The 18,202-nt window shown below is 40.2% G+C and overlaps 1 protein-coding gene across 2 annotated transcripts in view; it reads right to left on the bottom strand.

Annotated features, from left to right (window-relative positions):
- hdac4 (histone deacetylase 4) overlaps positions 1 to 18,202 on the bottom strand; it is a 157,275-nt gene that overhangs the window by 64,100 nt on the left and 74,973 nt on the right. The window contains exons 1-5 of one of the 2 annotated variants that reach the window (XM_042494097.1): positions 15,613 to 15,706; positions 5,739 to 5,945; positions 5,508 to 5,653; positions 4,136 to 4,286; positions 908 to 1,028 (exon numbers count right to left, since the gene is read on the bottom strand). In XM_042494097.1, the coding sequence (XP_042350031.1) occupies positions 908 to 1,028; positions 4,136 to 4,286; positions 5,508 to 5,653; positions 5,739 to 5,919 (599 nt within the window). In that variant the 5' untranslated portion in view covers positions 5,920 to 5,945; positions 15,613 to 15,706. Of the gene's footprint in view, positions 1 to 907; positions 1,029 to 4,135; positions 4,287 to 5,507; positions 5,654 to 5,738; positions 5,946 to 15,612; positions 15,707 to 18,202 lie in introns of those variants that run through there. The other variant, XM_042494096.1, reaches the window with a different exon arrangement.

The following is an 18,202-nucleotide window of genomic DNA, read 5'->3' as shown; positions in this document are numbered from 1 at the left end:
AGTATTTAATTTGAACAAACTTTTTGTTGAGGCTTTCTAAAGAAAACAAAAAATAACCACCTTGCAGTATGCCTCTATGAACTGGTCAAGTTGGGCACCCAGGATTAGTGTCACCAAATCACTATCTGACCAAATGTTTCCCCTTCTGTTCTTGAGTTATGGCGTAGAGTAATGGCCAGAAAATGTCAAAGTGATAAGCAACAATGATGTTACAGTGAAGTTGACCTTTGACGTTTTTTTATATGAAATGTCACCAATTCATCATTTCATCTTGTTTGGCATTTGTGTTAAATAGTGTCGTATGAATTCTCGAGTTATGGCTAAAGTATGTTTTGTTAGGTCACAATGACTTTTGACTACCAATTACTTATCAGTTCCATTTTTAGGTCCAAGTGGATGTTTATGCAGAATTTGAAGAAACTCCCTAAAGGCCTTCTCGAGATGTTGTCTTCATGAGAATGAGATGGACACAAGGTCATAGCGTTTTTTGACCATCACATACTAATAAATTCATCCATGACACAAGGTGGACATTTGTGCCAAATCTGAATTAATTCCCTGATGGACAACCTGAAATCATAATGCCACTGGCCATGGCTACTGATGGCACAGAAACATGCAAAAAAAATGCAATAAAAAAATTGACAATGATGCTTGCTATAAAGAGGATGCACATTTCTAACTCCAGGTAGTTAGCTGACACGATGGGTGACAATGAGTAGGCTATAAAAATGCTCTACCCTCATTGTGCTTCTCTATTTCTCAAATATTAAATCAACTTAATTTTACAATTGTGTAAATATGATTCCTCTGCAGAAAAAAATAGATTTATTATTAATATCTTAATTCACAACAGGTCAAATCCCAAGCCATAAGTGGTTCTGTTGTGGTGGGCTGTGACACTCACCCATACCAAAAGCGTGGGTCGCTGGGCAGACGGTGGTTTAGGTTTCGCTGAGCCAGGGCTTTCTTCTTGTTCAGGACAAACTCCTGAAGTCGCATCTTAACCTCTGTACTGGCGACTGCACCTGACAGAGACAGAGAGATAAAGAGAGACTCAGCAACCAAAGGGTTCTGTACTTCTTTAATTTATTTCCTCATACAAAAAAACCCCCACTTCCTTCAGTATTGCTTTTCTTGAGATATTTGTGCGTCAGTGCAACTGTGTCTCCTGTCCAATTTGTGACAGTAACATCAAGATTATAACATTAATCCATGAAATTATGAATAAAAATAAAGTTGCTACATGCACAGCCCACAGTGTTGCATCAGAGTTTCACTGAAAGTCCACGGAGACAGCTCTGTAACTCGCCTCCAAGACACACATCATGAGTTTCATTCAGCTCCCGGTCTCTCCTCAATTACCACCCTCATTTCACAGCTACAGTACAAACAAATTGTCCAGGGAGGGAGACGTGGAAAAGTGACGGTTTGGGGGGGAGGGGAGAGAAAAAAAAAAAGGGGGCAAAAAAGGGGGTTTAGAAAATACAACAAAAACAGTGGAGGTGTGTTTTTTCAAGAATGTGACAGTGGGAGTGATAACAGGTGATGTGTCAAGCTTGAAAGAGAAAGTGGTAAATACAGTATGTGAATGTGACAACAGCTAATATATGCTTTCTAAATCAGCGGCTGGGAGTGCTGACATCCCAATATGTCTGTTTTGCCACTGAAGGAAATAGGCTTTTATGGGGCTGCCGTCTCTGCAATTTATTGCAGTGCTTAACAAAGCCTCCTCTGTTTACAACCCAATGCTCTTTCCATAGACGTCAAACCGTAGCCTCACTTTGCCAAGCGGAGAATGGTCGAGGAAAAGGATTTTACTGACAGAAAAATACTAGTTCCAATTGTGGGTCCACCATGAAGTATATTCAAATGAATTTGTGCCGAAATGTTTGTTTAAAAACCCATCATTGCCTGCTCAAAAAATACCACATTACAGCATGTTACAGCCACACTAACAGTCATTATTATAAAACACATCAGATTTACTACATTAATTGACTTGGAAATATCTCTCATGTCATTGCATGACTAGGACCGATGTTAACTTTATAACTACAAGCACCAAGTTAAGGTACAAAAACAAAAGTCATTTTCTTGTCCTTAGCAGCCATTTAAAAAATAATAATAAATAGGCCTTTTTCCAACATTTATACTGTACAGTGGCAGATCATCCAATAGTTGTTTGTGTTGTTGTTTGTGTAGTAATAGTAAAATTAATAATAATAATAATAATAATAATAATAATAATAATAATAATATGCGGGATGTGCTAAGTCATGCACTGATACTATTTGGATACATACATACAGACACCAGAGTGACAAAAGGAGGCACCTTTATCACATTTTAAAAGCCCTTCAAGTCTTGTGTTAAGTGGATGCAAACACTAAGTAACATATTTACTGTGGCAATTTTATGTAAATAGCACCTTTCAACAACAAAGCAAATTAAAGTGTGTCATGTCGCCCTCTATGTCTACAATATTAAACAGTTACAGGAACAAGAACAGCATATTGGCCTGACACAGCCATACATCTTTCCTTCTGCCAGCAAAAATTGTAATTGTGTCAAAGCTCATTTGAACATTAATACCAGGACAGCTTTATTTGTCTGTACAAGTGAAAGCACTCTGGATCAGCATGACAGTATGGGTACCCTTGTTGCTCTCTAATTCTCATGATATATCTCAAAGAATGCTGCAAAATCTCAAAGGTCTTGCCACCAGTTCAATCAGTCATGATAACTTTTACACACCGAATTAAGGGCTGAAATCTCACAAACGTTCATAAAAAGCAGCTTGACAGAAGTAAAAGTTAGATGATCAGATAGAGTTTAACCCTTTCAGACCTGGTTCCACATCAGTTTTCTTATGCTGCATCCTGATGCCTTTCAAAGCATTGAAACTTTTGAAACCTTGGTAAATTGGTTTGATTTCTTTCAAAAACACAGGGGGAAGAAAAGCAATCAGCAACTTTGCATTAAATGTCAAGAAAACTATAATTATGATCATTATAATCATATATTTAAAATTAGGTTACAAGAAAAAAATATATAATTTAAAATTTTCATTTTATTTTGACACTTTTTTCAGGTCATTCCTGTTTTAGTTCTTTTTAGCTAATTTCAGGTAATTTTCATGTGATTTCTTATAACTATTTTTTTTGCAAAATTTTCAGTCATTTCATGTGAAGTTACTCATTGCCTTTTTTTTCCATGTTTTTGCAAGAAACTGGTTTTAAAGAGTTAAATAAATACCCAAGACAGATGAACATATTAGGATGCAAAAACAAAAAGGGAACTGTGAAATTATTACCAAAACTGTACATCATAAACATGCATCACAGTGTTCAGCTCCACTTCCTAATCCATATGTAACTTCCTCTATTTACCCACAACTGTGCATACACAGGTTGCTAATGTGGGATTATTACCAACACTTCTGGCAGGCTTTTGATATTAACTCTAAGTAAAATGGCTTGGATAATCTGGCGAAGCTGTTGCTCATCTAGAAGATTCTGACTTTGTTGTAGAAATGTCATCGTGCTCCCAGATCGCAGCGAGTAGTTTGGTGAGTATAATGCTATTATAAAGGACGCAATGATGGCCAAGGCAACAGAAATAAAAAAGAAACAATATCATCAAGTACAAATTTATGATGTCAGGGTACAGTGAGTTCCCTGGTTTTATTTTATTGCTGTCATTTTGTTCCTCAAACTAAACAACACAAGAGAACAAATGACAAAGGAGGGCACGTGTGCCACTCAAATGTCTTGCTCGTCTTGGCCATCTTACTCTGATGTTCCCTGTGGTGAATGTGCAAGGTCAGGTTGTTCTGACTGCTGGGCAATAAAGACAGGTGCTGTGACAGAGGGGCTGGAGGGGCCAAGTCTCTCTAACACCTGCTGTGATAATGTGACACAGAGCTTCAGCGCAGCTACATGTTGGCAGCATTCAGGAGATAGAGAGTGACTGTATGACAGGTCAAACATGACCACTTTGTTTAGAGCTTGTTCATGATACTGTTGGACCACGGGAATGCCAATCCATTAAGTCTAATAACTGATCTCATGGATGTCACTTTAATGAGGGCGTAAGGCATCAAAATGGTAACGCTCTAGCGGTTGTTACTTACTTTCCTGTCCCCTCTCCTTGTTTTTCAGCTGGAGGAGTTTGTGCTCCCGCTGCTGCTTCTCCATCTCCTGCTCATGACGCTGCTGCTCCATCTTCCTCTGGTGCTCCAACAGCTCCTGTTGGTGCTTGAGCGCCAGTAAATCCTGCTGGTGCTGATGGAGAGAGAGAGACAAGACTATAGAAGACAAGAAAGTACAAGAAGAACTAGAATTACCACCAATTCAGTATCTGACCAACTGTCTCCCCTTCTGTTCCAGAGTTATGGAGCAAAGTAATGGCCAAGAAAGTGTTTTTGCAGAACATTATGATGTCACAGGGATGCTGACCTTTGACCTTTTGGTTAAAATGCCATTGATTTATTATTTTATCCCATGAGACATTTGCATGAAATTTCGCCATAATTTGTGAGGTCACACTGACCTTGACCTTTGACCAAAATGTAATCAGCTAGTCACTGAGTTCAAGTGAAAATTTGTGCCAAATTTGAAAAGAATCCATCAAGGTGTTAACTGGGATGACACAGGTCACAGTGATCTTGACCTTTGACCTATGACCACCAAAATAAAATCAGTTCATCCTTGAGTCCAAGTAGGCGTTTGTGCCAAATTAAAAAAAAAAAAAAATCCCTCAGGGCGTTCTTGGTATATTGCATTCTTAAGACCGACACAGTTAAGGTCACGTGACCACGACCTTTGCCCTATGAGAGCAAAAACATAAGCAGTTCATTGCTGAGTCCAAGTGGATGTTTGTGCCAAATTTTAAGACATTTCCTCAAGGTGTTCTTGAGATATTGCACACGGGAGAATGGGACAAACAGATGGACAGACATATGGACGCACTTTTAATCTAAAAACAGAATGCCTCTGGCCACAGCTATCACCAGCGCAGAGGCATCAAAAGGACACAACTCAGGATGGACAAAAAGTATGAAAACAGAGAGGGCATTGTTTTAAAAAGGTGTGACCATAGCTTATGTTGTGATTTGAGCGCTGGCTACTCTAAAGGACATGACATCACCAAGCTGAGACCCATATGCTAAATGCTTTCAGTCGGGAGACCGAACAGACTGAGGAGCTATTTTTGTACCCGACTGATGCTTCTCATTGGCTGACTTTCTGGTCGTGGCAACACCAATGAGGCTTTTTAGCAAAGTGAGTCACATACAAAATTCACATGCACACAAGGTTTATTGGGGCCAAGGTTCCCATGGGGATGACTAAGCAGCAAAATACTGCCTCCAGATCAGATTACACCACCATAATTCCATCATTTACACACACACATGCTTCCTCCTGTCCTTCACAAGACGCATGTCAGCTGATAACAGTCCTACAGCGGAATCCAAGAAAGGACTCCCCTACTCATCCGCTCACCTTGATGTGTTCCTGCAGCTGGACTTCATGTTGTCGCGACAGCTGTTCATGCTGCCTCTGGAACTCGGCGATCAGGAGCTGTCTCTGGAGCTGCTGCTTGTGTTTGAGAGATACCAGCTCCTGCTGCAGCTGCTGCTCCTGGTGGTCTGTGGGAGATTTTCATGAGAGTGTCTGATGTAGCCAGGACTTTATGCCACAAGACATGACAACCAGAGACCATCCCCTACTTACTGTTGACTGGCCCGCGGCCTGGCTCGGAGGATGCGGGACAAGCTGTGGAGACGGGTGGCGTGGGGTGGGGTTGGGGAACCAGGCCGAAGGGAGGCTGCTGGTGGTGGTGGTGGTGGTGGGGGTGGTCCACTACGCGCAGGTCCATGGGAAGGATGGCTGTGGTGGTGGGGGGCACCTGCATGGGCAGTGCTGCCGTACTCACGTCCACTGGAGGAGGAAGAAAAGAAGGTGGGAGGGAAAAGGAGAGGGAAAAGATGGGAGAGTGGAGGAAACAAGCACAGAGAGATGGAGCTTATTTAGAACATGCAGCAAGAAAAGTGTTTACAGTGCTGAATTCTTGAGTATGGAAGCCCATTTCTGCCTGTGTGATGAAAATAGAATTCATGTTAAGGCAATAAAACTAAGTAAAAGAAACTTTCTCAAAATAATGTATCAGTATTTCAAAATAAAGAGAATATTTTTTTAAGTATTGACTTAACATCTCAAAATAATGAGAGAAAATTTAAAGTCATAACTTAGGAAAGCTTGTCGTTATATTGAAATTCATAACATAACATAAACAACAATAACATACATTTTGAGGTGCTAACTCAATATTTTGAGTAAGTTGTTAAAAACTGGTCAATGTTTCTCAATATTATTTTGAAATAGTCCTGTTATTGAGAAACTGTCATTACTCCGAGATACTAGGTCATAATTTCAAGAAAGTTTGTCATCATTATGAGTCACTCAGTAATTAAATTGACGTAATACATCATCATTTTGAGACACCACATCTTAATTTGAGATTCAAGATCAATATTTCCAAATCCTTGGTCATTTTTGAGATGTTCCATCATAATTTCAAGAAGTTTGTCATTATTTTATGACACCAATTCATTATTTTGAGATACTATGTCATTAACTGATACTCTGTCTCTTTTGAGATACTGAGTAATGATTTCAAGAATAATTTTATTATTTTAAGATACCGAATCATTACTTTGAGATAGTAGGCCATTTTTTTCAGGATACTACATCATTTTTGAGGAGGAACCAGGTTATTATTTTAAGATAAAACGTCATTCTTTGAGAAATTGCACCATTATTTTGAGAAAGTTTCTCATTAAAATGACTTACAAGATCATTCTTTTTTGCTTTTCTTTTTTTTCCCCATCACACCAGTGTAAATAGGCTTCCACTAAAAACAGCTGCAAATCAAAGGCTATGAATTGCCAAAAGAAAAACACATGCATTATTAAATCTTAAAAAAAAAAAAAAAAAAAAATGTGAACCACATAACAAGGAGGTCTCCCAGAAAGAATTCTGTGGTGTGCATTCCACATTTAGTCCAACATGTCCACTGTGCCGTAAAGATTTTGACCCCGACAGCAGATTTGTCTCTGAGGGTCGCTGAGTTCAATTTGGCACAGAAAAAAAAATGGAATTCTTACTAGTGTTGAGTTGGAGATCCTCAACATGGGTAAAAGCTCAGCCTCCTAGGGGATTTATGAAAGAAAATTCATGTAATTTTCTTCTCAGAATATCTGTTTATAGTACAATTATATAATTAATTCAAGGTCCAAAATGTTTAATATCCTCTGACAGCAGCCAAAATACCCTGTCCTCCCTGATCCAAATAACACACATGAACACTTGTTACATCAGCTGTCTGGACGCTGCAGCCTTGACTGTTGCACTCGGCTTTACACTTCACATTGGTTGTTGGCAAACTGGGGATTTAAGCCTGTTTTAGAGTTGTACACATTGGGTAAGAGCATTAGCAAAACATGAAAACATAAACTGTCTGCGATTTAGAGCGCCTGAGATCATCAGAGTGACAGTCTGTGCTGTGGCAGTGGCAAAGCATATAGGAAGCCTCCCTCGTATACTCTTTACACACATCCATCCATGCAAACATCTTTCTAAAAGAAACCTCATACACACACCTTCACACATTTCCTGCACGCAGATGACAAAATAGCACACGCAGGGGTAGAATGATGAAACATGGCAGCAAAGAGCAAAAACAATCCCCCTGCAACATGAGTTTTGCAGCAGGGATTTGCTGACACGCATACAGACTTACTGTGTGTATTTGCGTGTGTGTTTCCACTTTGGCTGTGTCTGTGTGAGCAGTGACACTATGTTTTGCTTACTGTAAGTGCAATGCTGACAGTGTACTGTATGTTTGTCCTCTGTGTGTGTGTGTGTGTGTGTGTGTGTCTTTGTCTTCTACAGAGAAGTTGTGTGTGATGTTGAAGAAGATGGATTCCCAGTGCTGTCACACATCTGAGAGGATATAGACAACAATACATCCCAAAATCCACACACTTGCATTTGTCACAATCTGCACAGAGGCTGAACAAAACAGTTAGAGAAAAACATCCTAAAACAAAAAGGTCATATAAGCCCTACAAATGTCATGTCAGAAAGTCAAACTATCACAAAATCCACCCTTGCAGACTTAAAAAAAAAACATGTTTGATGCAAAAATATCTTTTATGTTACATCTAATCTCCCAACATCCATTCTGCTTTATCTGAATGATGCAGGCTGTTGAAACATGGATACTAAGAGCAAATATGGCACAAGCAATATCACTGCATCCACATGGTAGACATACAAAAATCAGAGAATTAGTGCAATCTGATTAAGTCTCCAAAACAAGCAAACAACACAGCAGCACAAAGTAGTAAAACTGAAAACTAGAAAAAAAGCCCCCAAAAAGCTTTGACAACTTTAAATCCTTGATATATAACTGGAATATGGCGTACTGTGATCAAACAGTCAACATGCTTCTTTATCTATTTATTATTATTTTTTCTGTCTAAAACTGGCAGTGCTATAGATACAGTCAGGCAGCATGAGCTGTCTATGTGTAGGTGTTTCAAGTGCATTTAAGGCTATAAAGCTAAACCACTGAAAGAAAGCCAGGTCTCTACTTTAACCCTTTAAACCTGAGCAAACTGGCTTGATTTCTTTCAAAAACATAGAGAGACACCAATGAAATGCCCCCCCAAAAAACCCCAAAGAAACAGGAAAATTACCTTAAGAATGTGCTAAAAAATAAACTAATATAATACTAATACTAATAGCTCATAGCTTTTTCTCTATGTTTTTAAAAGAAATCAAACCAATTTTCTCAGGTCCCAGAGATTTACAGGCTTGTGAAAAGCGTTTGAATGCAGCACAACAAAACTGATGTCAATCTGGGGTTATGATGCAGTGCGTTACAAAAAAAAAAGGGTTTTTTTTTACAATCTAGTTTTCAAGGCTTTAAGGTTCTGCATGAAGAAATCTTCCAAAACACAGAACCCCGTAACCCTAACCCTTCCATACAAATTCTCAATTTGCATTTTATATCTCAAAACTGAAACCTCCAGTGTATCATTCAGTCTTCTCTGATCGATATGTGCTCCGTAGAGAACCATCTCGTGCCATGCCAAGCCCTCTGCCAGTTATCAATACCCTAAAACCAGAAGGGAGCATCTCCGACCTATCACGGATGTCCTGGCATCCCCAGTGACCAATGAGGTGGTGATGGAGTTGCAGTTACTTGCTGAGATAGCCAATGACATCTTTGGTACCGGGCAGGTTAGGAGTGCGGGGAGGAAACTTAACACCACCCAACGGGACAGCAGGGAGAGAAGAAAGGGTGTGGTCGGGGCCAGACATGCTGGTGCTTTACTGGTGCATGTGTGTGTGTGTGTGTGTGTGTGTGTGTGTGTGTGTGTGTGTGTGTAATTGTTGCACTCAAACCTGTATAAATGTGAAATTCAATGTAAATATCAATATATATCTTGCACTCCAACCATTCTTGTATATAACACTTTAATTTAATTCCATGGTTCTGTTTCTTCCACTGTTACACTGTTACTTGTGTTACTTGTTTTGTTTTGCACTGCTAGACTCGTACTTTTTATATTTTATATTTTATTTTCTATATTTGTATCTTCTATTTTATCTGTTTTTTTCTATATTTATGTTGCACCAACCCACCAGAACAAATTCCTCGTATTGTGTTAACTATACCTGGCAATAAATCTTTTTCTGATTCTGATTCTGATTCTGAATTGTGTCACCATGCTTGTAACGACTCGTGTGAAAGCTGGACATAAGAAGTAACTACTCCGGTTTTGATTTTGAAAAGATGAAAGGCTTAAACCAAGGTTAGTTTTGAAGAGTCCACAAAAATCCAGCTCATGTGTTAATAGTCCAACCATACACTTTTCTTGATTTGAATACCAGTTAGCTGCCTCTCTAAACATTTATCATACAGCTTTATTCACTTTTTAATAATATTTTCAATGGTTAAGATCAGGCGTGCTCTGTTGAGGAAACCGTGTGTACATGTGCGTGTTAATTGATTGACTGATTCCTGGACCTCTGACCTACAAACGTGTGTTTGTCACTTCCAGATATACATGCGCATAGAAAGCGAGGCCCATTAGAAGATGCCACTGTGTGTCATTCTCTCTCTGAATACACTGTGCCAATCATCCGTGTTATCCAAACAAAGCCTTTCTTTCTGACCCATAGCAAATGCTCAGCCCACCACCTCTCCTCCAATCTCTGGACACGCATATATGTACACATACATGCTTGTCAACTGTTTACACACACATTTAATAAGCAGTAAACATCAAGGCCAAACAAACAAAACCTTTTGTTGGGTCAGTGCACTTCAAACAGTGTGCCACTCTGTACCATTGGGACCCATTCAGAGGGACCCCGGCGCCAGCTATTCCAGCATCACAGTGCCAAACATGCATAGGGCATCACCTCAATTAACGCTTTTTCTACTGTATATTTTCCCATGCAGACTCACGTCGGCAAGCTTTGGACCGAACGACCTGCCATCCCTATTTCTGCTAAACAGAGCTCTGGGTGGCCCCTGGAGTTAGCCTAGCACTTGCCCTTGACCTCCACTCTATTTATGTATCGTTCCCCAAGTGCCTAACTCAGAAAGCATGCCACAGGCTTCACAAAGGCTGTTTGTTTTCACAAACACACGAGGCCTCCCACCTCCAAAACTGCAAAATAAAACATGCATACATTTGGCTTTTACCGATTGCGTGTAATAAAAGAATCCATGCAGTTCTTTTGGGAAAATGAACAGCAAATGCACATAAAGTGATATATGACATTTACTAAATTTCAGAAGAAAACTTGCAAATAAAAAGACATCAATCATATATGAAGAGGGTGACATGCAGTATCATCATTCATAGGAAATAAAGGTCGGAGTGTGCGCCTCTGCCAGCTAAAGCCGCCAAAACTACTCTGTGTATTTTGTCTGTGATAAAACCTGGCCTTTGCTCATGGAAATGCAATTATAACCTCATGCAAAACTGGTTACCAAAACCGTTACACCTGATCTAAATAAACAATTTAGGCTGCATCACTATACCCACAAGCAGTTTTGACTGTAGCCATGAATTTACGTATCAAGTGGTTCAAATGTTATCAGCCCATGGCTATTATCAGTTGTCACAGGAGTATTGATTTGAGGTATTATGGACCTACTGTGCATCATATATATGTTAGTTTTTATGAGATGACATTAAGTGGATGTTGTGATTTTAACAAAAGCAGAGGAAATCGGGTGGCCTAGTATAACGAGGAACTGGTCCATGTATCGGGACAGACAGTGACAGACAAACACAGGACTTTCACCCAGGAGACTGCTGTTTGTGTCCCATGTAAAAGCAAAAGTGAATTTTGACTTATGAATCAATGCCTGCAGGTTAACTTGAATAACGTACTTAACTTATGTCACTTGTGTAATGTACTTAAGTTTAATGTACTAACACTAGTGGATGGAGCAATTTTAATGAGAGCAATTGGTGAAATCAGGTGACATAGTATAAAGAACAACTAAGTCCAAGTATTGGGATAAAGAACAACACACAGGTCTGGGACTTTCACCCAGGAGACTGCTGTTGGTGTCCCTTGAGAAAGCAGACGTGAATGTTGACTTATATTAACACCCGAAAGTAAAGTAATTGCGTAATGTACTTGACATACAAAACCTAAATTAAGTTTATAAAAACATCTCTTTTAACCCAAACTATGATCTTTTCCTAAACCTAACCAAGTAGTTTTGTTAGCTAAACTTATTGTTGGATATGCACCCTCTGGTGTACTGGTAGGTGCAGTTTGTCTCATCTTAAACATTACAATGGTAGTGATAACAATTAATAGCAGCCATTTAATGAGCTGATAACATTCAAAACTGGGGAGTTTATTAAACAGGCACAACAAGCATGCTAAAAGTGCACTCAAGCTTGAGAAAAATGGAAAGGTGTCCATCTTTACAGAAAAAAAAGTTGTATACTTTTCTAATGTGTCATATTGTGTTTCCATAAGCAGTATATAATGTACACATTTTTTGTGTTTTATTAAATCTTGAAGTATGGATGTAAGATGTGTGTGTATTATGGAAACAGTAACAAATGAGCCCAAACTAAGTTTTTCCTTGAGGAGTAATGATGTAAATTCAAATCTTAAATTTCTGTCTTCACGCCTTTTCTGTTAAAATGGCTGGTCACTGACAACCAACGGCCAGCTACAAGCCATGCAGAAAAAAAACTAATTACAGCCACTTATCCTCAAGCTGAGGGGCTACAAGGTGGCACAGAGGGAGAGAGATGAGGAAGAGGATGGCAGCGTAATCACTCCTTAAACCAGCTACTCAGAGGGCTAACCGCACTGGCTTACACATTAACAATATAGTGTAGTGCCACAGCAGTCTGCAGGCTGCGATAGTAGCTACACACAGATGTATTTAGGAAAAGAAACCTTTTGATGACCTGAACCACAGACTTGTTTTCTATTCTAAGTCAGTCCAGTGCCGAGAATACATGCTTATACCTCCATAGTTTCTTTCTTTTTTGGTGTTTCTCACTAAAGAGACCCCAATTACAGTAGTTAGAAGTTATAGTTCCTGCTCTGGGTCATTTAAAAGCTGTTTTAAAGCACTGTCATAAGGTTTGAAAGCACACAGGAAAACACATCCCTGTCACATTTAACTGACAATTCCTGGTCAATCTGACATGGCTCTGCAGGATCACAGTACTGTTGCAGTATGACAGTAACAACAAGAATCTCTCAGAATAACAGTCCTCAGAGGCATGTTTACAGTAAACAAAGCTTTGTAAATGGCAGCAGACAAACAGGGCGACATACTGCACAGCACCCAGCAGGATGCAGGCACCTGTGAAGTAATTAGCCCAGCTTACAAGGATGGCACTCTGTGAATGTGGCATGAGGTAATGGTGCTGAGCCAACGGGGAGGAGAGGCGGACGCACAAGCTTACTCACACCGACGGCACCGGACATGATAATGCAAACATTCCTCCAGGTCACACTACAGGCGGGCAAACAAAAACCACGATTTTCTATTACTAACTATAAAAGTGTGCAGTCGGCTCTGTTGTGAATGTGCAGCGGCTAAAGGACCGTTAAAGACGAGAGACGGAAGTCAGATAAACTCTGTTGATTTCCAGACGGGAAATTGTGTTTACTTTGTGAAATCCCATGGAGTTGTGAGGTTTCCCTACTTGCAGGCATGATGTGAAATCTGGCAGAGCACACCAAAAACTGACACAAACACGACTCATGAAATGTCAGCCTGTGCCTCCTCTTCTCTGTCCCTCATCTATTCATCCATCAGTCGCTGTGCCTCTCCTGACCTCCCTCCCTCCCTCCCTCCCTCCTTCACCCCCTCTCCTGTGATCAGGGTAAGATCATGGATCACACAGGGGAAGTTATTTATAGACCAGGAGTCCCGAGGGAGCTCCTCGCCCCACCGGGCATCTCTGCACTCAGACGAAACCCCATGCATGTTTAGTCATAGTTTATAAGGAACTGAGTGCATGCGCTCATGTAAAATTCAAAAGTGTGTGTGATAAAAATAAAAGCCGTGCAAAAAAATGCATACAGCAGCTTTGCAGATTAAGAATGAATAGTAATCGCTGACAGTGTTACCCAGCCGTGAGCCCCACATGCACAGGTGCTAGCAGAGGAGGGAGGCAAACACCATGGCGACTGGTGGGATCGTGGTCAGCGGTTGGCTGGACAGTGGGAGAAGAGGTGGGGCTTAAGATGAAGGAAGGACCAATGACTGTATGTAACTCATTTAACACATGGCCTGCATGTGCATCCAGCTTTACTGTCAAGTCTGGGGATGGGCGTGTAGGCATGGTGATATATGTCATTGAATATCCCTAGAGCGTGGTAGTTTGTTGTACTGTGTGTCACCACCTCTTTGTTTTCCTCATCCCTCTCTCTTTCTCTTTCTCTTTCTCTGAGGACAGCGAGTGCTCACAGACTGACTCCACTGGGTTAAAGAGATCGAAAGAAACTAATGAAGTCATTTTAAGAAAAAAGAAACAGCACTTTGACATGCCTTTTGTAACTGGCCTTTCTACCAGCTCTGTTACAGTACTTTAACAGAAAGACAGTCTGTTACTGCATTGTAACAGAACTACAATGTATTATTGTCTTTTAACAGAAATACATTCTTTTACTGTACATTTCCAGTATGTCATCTTATTTATACAGCATGTTATGTATATTTACAGTATGTTATTGTATTTTACTAGATATACAGTCTGTTACTGTTTTTTTGACAGAAAAAGTCTATTGCTGTATTTTAACAAAAAATAGTCTGTTACTGTAGTTTCACAGAAATACAGTAATTAACTGTGTTTTAACAGAAATACAGCTTGTTTCTTTTACTGTATTCGAACAAAAATACAGTCTGTTATTGTATTTGAACAGAAATACAGTCTTTTACCGTGTTTTTACAGAAATATATCTTGCTTTTTTTTCTGTAATTTGACAAAAATACAGTCTATTGATGTATTTTAACAGAAATACAGTCTTTTACTGTTTTTGACAGAAACAGTTATTTTCTGTAACTGTATTTTAACAGAAATAAAGTACAGTGACCACACATAAACTACAACAGAGCCATGGAGCCACATGTTCACAATGCAAATGCTATGGCCACCAACCAAAATACAAACTCCTATTATTAAATGATGCAAGAACAAAAAAAATGTCGTCGAGCACAGAAATCAGAAACAGTTGAAGTGATTCTTATATGTTTGTAAGAGTGGAGCATTTAAGAATATTCAGTCATTTCTATAAGAGCTGAGCAATCAACAGTGAAGAATTCTTCTGTGAAACTGATTTTGAGCTATGAAATCCCTCATAAAACACAAACTTTTATACATAATCCCCCACCACACACACACACGCACACACACACACATAGAGGCATAAACACAAATGCATGTACACAAAAGGCTGTGGGGAGGAACAGACACAGCCACTGCCATCTGCTCCATTCAGTTAAAGGCTGCACTGAGTGGTGCTGAGCAAGAGTCACCATACATCACTACCATTCAATAAACACTGCCACCACTCAAAGCTGCACGCCCACACTGAGAACCAACACACAGACATACACTCTCTCCTCAAGTGGACACACAGACACACTAACATGTACATCAGCCGGATGAGTTTATATGAAGGATACACATCAACTAAATATGATTTAATCAGCGCACAAATAACATTAACTCATCCAATAAAAGACACAACAATTTACAAACCAGTTTAAACTAAATGACTATTTCAGACATTAACATAGAGAACAGTGATCCATGCATAACAACAAGAGCTCTTACCCATCAGTTGTGCCTTGCTGTCCAGTTGTCGTGCGTTTGTGTGTGTGTGAGTGTGTGTGGGTGTGTGTGTGTTTAGTGTAGTGTACAGTATCTCAGAGAGAAAGAGAGAGTAAAAGTGTGTGTTTGTAGCCAAAAAAGTGCGACTGAACAGAGCTGTAAAGTCCACTGTAGCGCGAAAAATACAGCAGACCAACCTGGTTTGTTCGTAGTGAGAACAGATCTCTCTCCCTCCCTGTCTTTCACACTCTCCGTCTCTCACTCTATCGCTTCGCTGTGTTTCTCTCACTGACGTGCTTCTTCGCTCTGCCCTCCGGCTGCCACTCTCTCTCTCCCTCCCTCTGTTCCTCTGGTCCCCTCCCACATCTCTCTCTCTCTCTCTCTCCCTCTCTCAGTGACATCAGAGGGCAGTCTCAGGCATGTAGAGCATTTTATGGGAGTCTCTCCCTCTCTCAGCCTAAAACTCACAGACCAGCAGAGAGGCAGAGAGGCGTCAGATTGTGATCACATTCTCATTTGACTAGACAAACTCTACTTTTATGAACCACCTCTGCTTTTTTGGACTGAACAGATCTCAGTGTTGCTTACAGTTCCTGATGTGTGTTACTTGTTGCACAGACACAAACACACAAACACACACACATTTCTGGATCGTCTCCATGTAAAACCCTCCCACACACCAGCAGCTCAACAGAACAGACAGTTGTTGTGAAGTTGACTCGCTGATAATGGTTGCTGCTTGGCCTTGCAACTAGAACAGTCACTGAAGACACTGTCTCTGTCCACTGCGTACGTAGCAGATGCTGCTCACTGCTTCGGCTTGGTGTCCAGCCTCATTGCTCTGTGAGTAGCATGTGTTGGCGATTTCCCCTAGGTCTTATTTAAACAGATATTTCATAATTTAAAGGAGCTCTCTGTAGGATTTATGAGCATCTAGCGATGAGGATTGCAGATTGCAACCAGCTGAAATGTCTCCTATATTTCAAGTCTAAACTCCTGGTTAGGAGTCCATCAGTGTTCATTTTTCCGGAGGCTTTTACCAGGAGCCAAATTTTCTGCAGAGGTCTCTTTTTCTCTAAAACAAGTGATTTAAACCAGTAAAAATGCTGAATAAAGTTGTTCCACATCAAAAATAATTGTTTTTCTAACAAGACAAAAACAAGGACCAACTGGTGTTCAGTAGAATAGAGGCAGCTAGCTGCTGAATGAGAAATGGCAAAATATGCTGGCAACAACAATGTATTGCGAAAACATTATGGGGATTGTTATCAGCAAGGTGAATGTCACATACAAAGGGTAAAACTAGATAAATTGTTTTTTTAGACTGTGACTGTCTTACGGAAAACGCATTTGTGCAGTGGAGGAGTAGACACTAATGCTAACATTGGGATTGGCTGAAGGAGTTTGTCTATCAAAAGTAACTCACGCCCACTGAAAGTGTTTGGGGAGGCAGAGAGTCCAGATTGAATAAAAGAGAGAGAAACAGAATGTTGATGTGTAAATGTGAATAGCTCTCAAGCCAGTGTTTGGTTTGTCCACTCCTGGCTACTATAGAAACATGGCAAGGACTCGCTCCCTATATTGACATAAACTGCTCAACCTAAGGTAATAAAATATGATGACTTTTATTTTCAGGTGATAATACACTAAAGAAAACACACTAATTATACTCTGTTTCATTTTGGCCAATAATACCCCCCTAAATCCTACACAATGGTCCTTTAAATGATAACTTTACAAATTCTGTGCCTCTAGAGAGCAATGTGTATTACAAAAGAAGGTCGTGCTTGCAGGAGGGAAGCTGAAAATGACCATCATAAAGTGATGATAAAATAATCATCTAAGGAGCTGCAGTGAAGCAGTTAATTAAAACATGAAAGAAAAATTCTGAGAAAGACAAAACAACAAACAGAGAGAGAGAAGCTGAATCATTTATAAATGGATGTCTGCTCAATGTGTTGCAGATGAGTGATGAGATTTAGATTAAATGATAACGAGGAGCAATTAGGGCTGCTGAAGGACTCGCCTATCGAGTGGCATCAGAGTCCACTAATGAACAAGTGCTCCTCTGGGGGCAACACCTGACATATGTCTTGCTGTCATGTCAATGAGCAGTTTGATACTCGGCCAACAGGAGTGAATGGAAACAAGCAGGAGGCGATGGACTGCGTGACGGATAGTTGTTTACACTGGGATGTGTGTAACTGTATGAAAATTACCAAATTTGGGCCAGTTCTCATTTTCAAAAGTGGCTACTTTATAACCCCCGTTCAATCATGCAAAGACTGGAGGAGTGACAGGATGCCAGTTGTAAACTGAGCTTGATGGTGCTGGCAGCAAAGACTCAAGAGGCGCTCAGCAGCACAACGTGGGACAGTTGTGAGAGTTTCATTTTACCAAAATGTCCTCTCACATGCAGAAGTGACAACCAGTGGTGCTTGAAAGTTGTTTTCTACTCCTCTCCACTATGCTAGAGGCTCTAAACAAAACTGAGGAAAACTGGATCCTAGCAAACAAGAACTTCCAGGGTTTCCCATAGATTGAGAGTGTATGCGTGGTGGTAGACAACAGCAAGGGGGGGGGTGATTTCAGTTATTTTTTCTTTTAAATGCGCGTATGTCCATTTGTATTATTGTGTGTCCCCTCTCTAAATTCAAAAGGTGGACAACTGATCTGTCAATCCATTCAGCGGATCAGATCAGATCAGATCGATGGATGAGAGGAGCAGATTCTGCCAGTGATTGCAAACTTTGGACCCAGCAGAATGAACACTTCATTTTCAATGTG

This window comes from Plectropomus leopardus, chromosome 10 (assembly GCF_008729295.1).
Source record: "Plectropomus leopardus isolate mb chromosome 10, YSFRI_Pleo_2.0, whole genome shotgun sequence".
In the NCBI taxonomy this organism is placed as follows: domain Eukaryota; kingdom Metazoa; phylum Chordata; class Actinopteri; order Perciformes; family Serranidae; genus Plectropomus; species Plectropomus leopardus.
The sequence above is the reverse complement of the archived record's forward strand: the minus strand, read 5'-3'. Positions and strand labels throughout refer to the sequence as shown.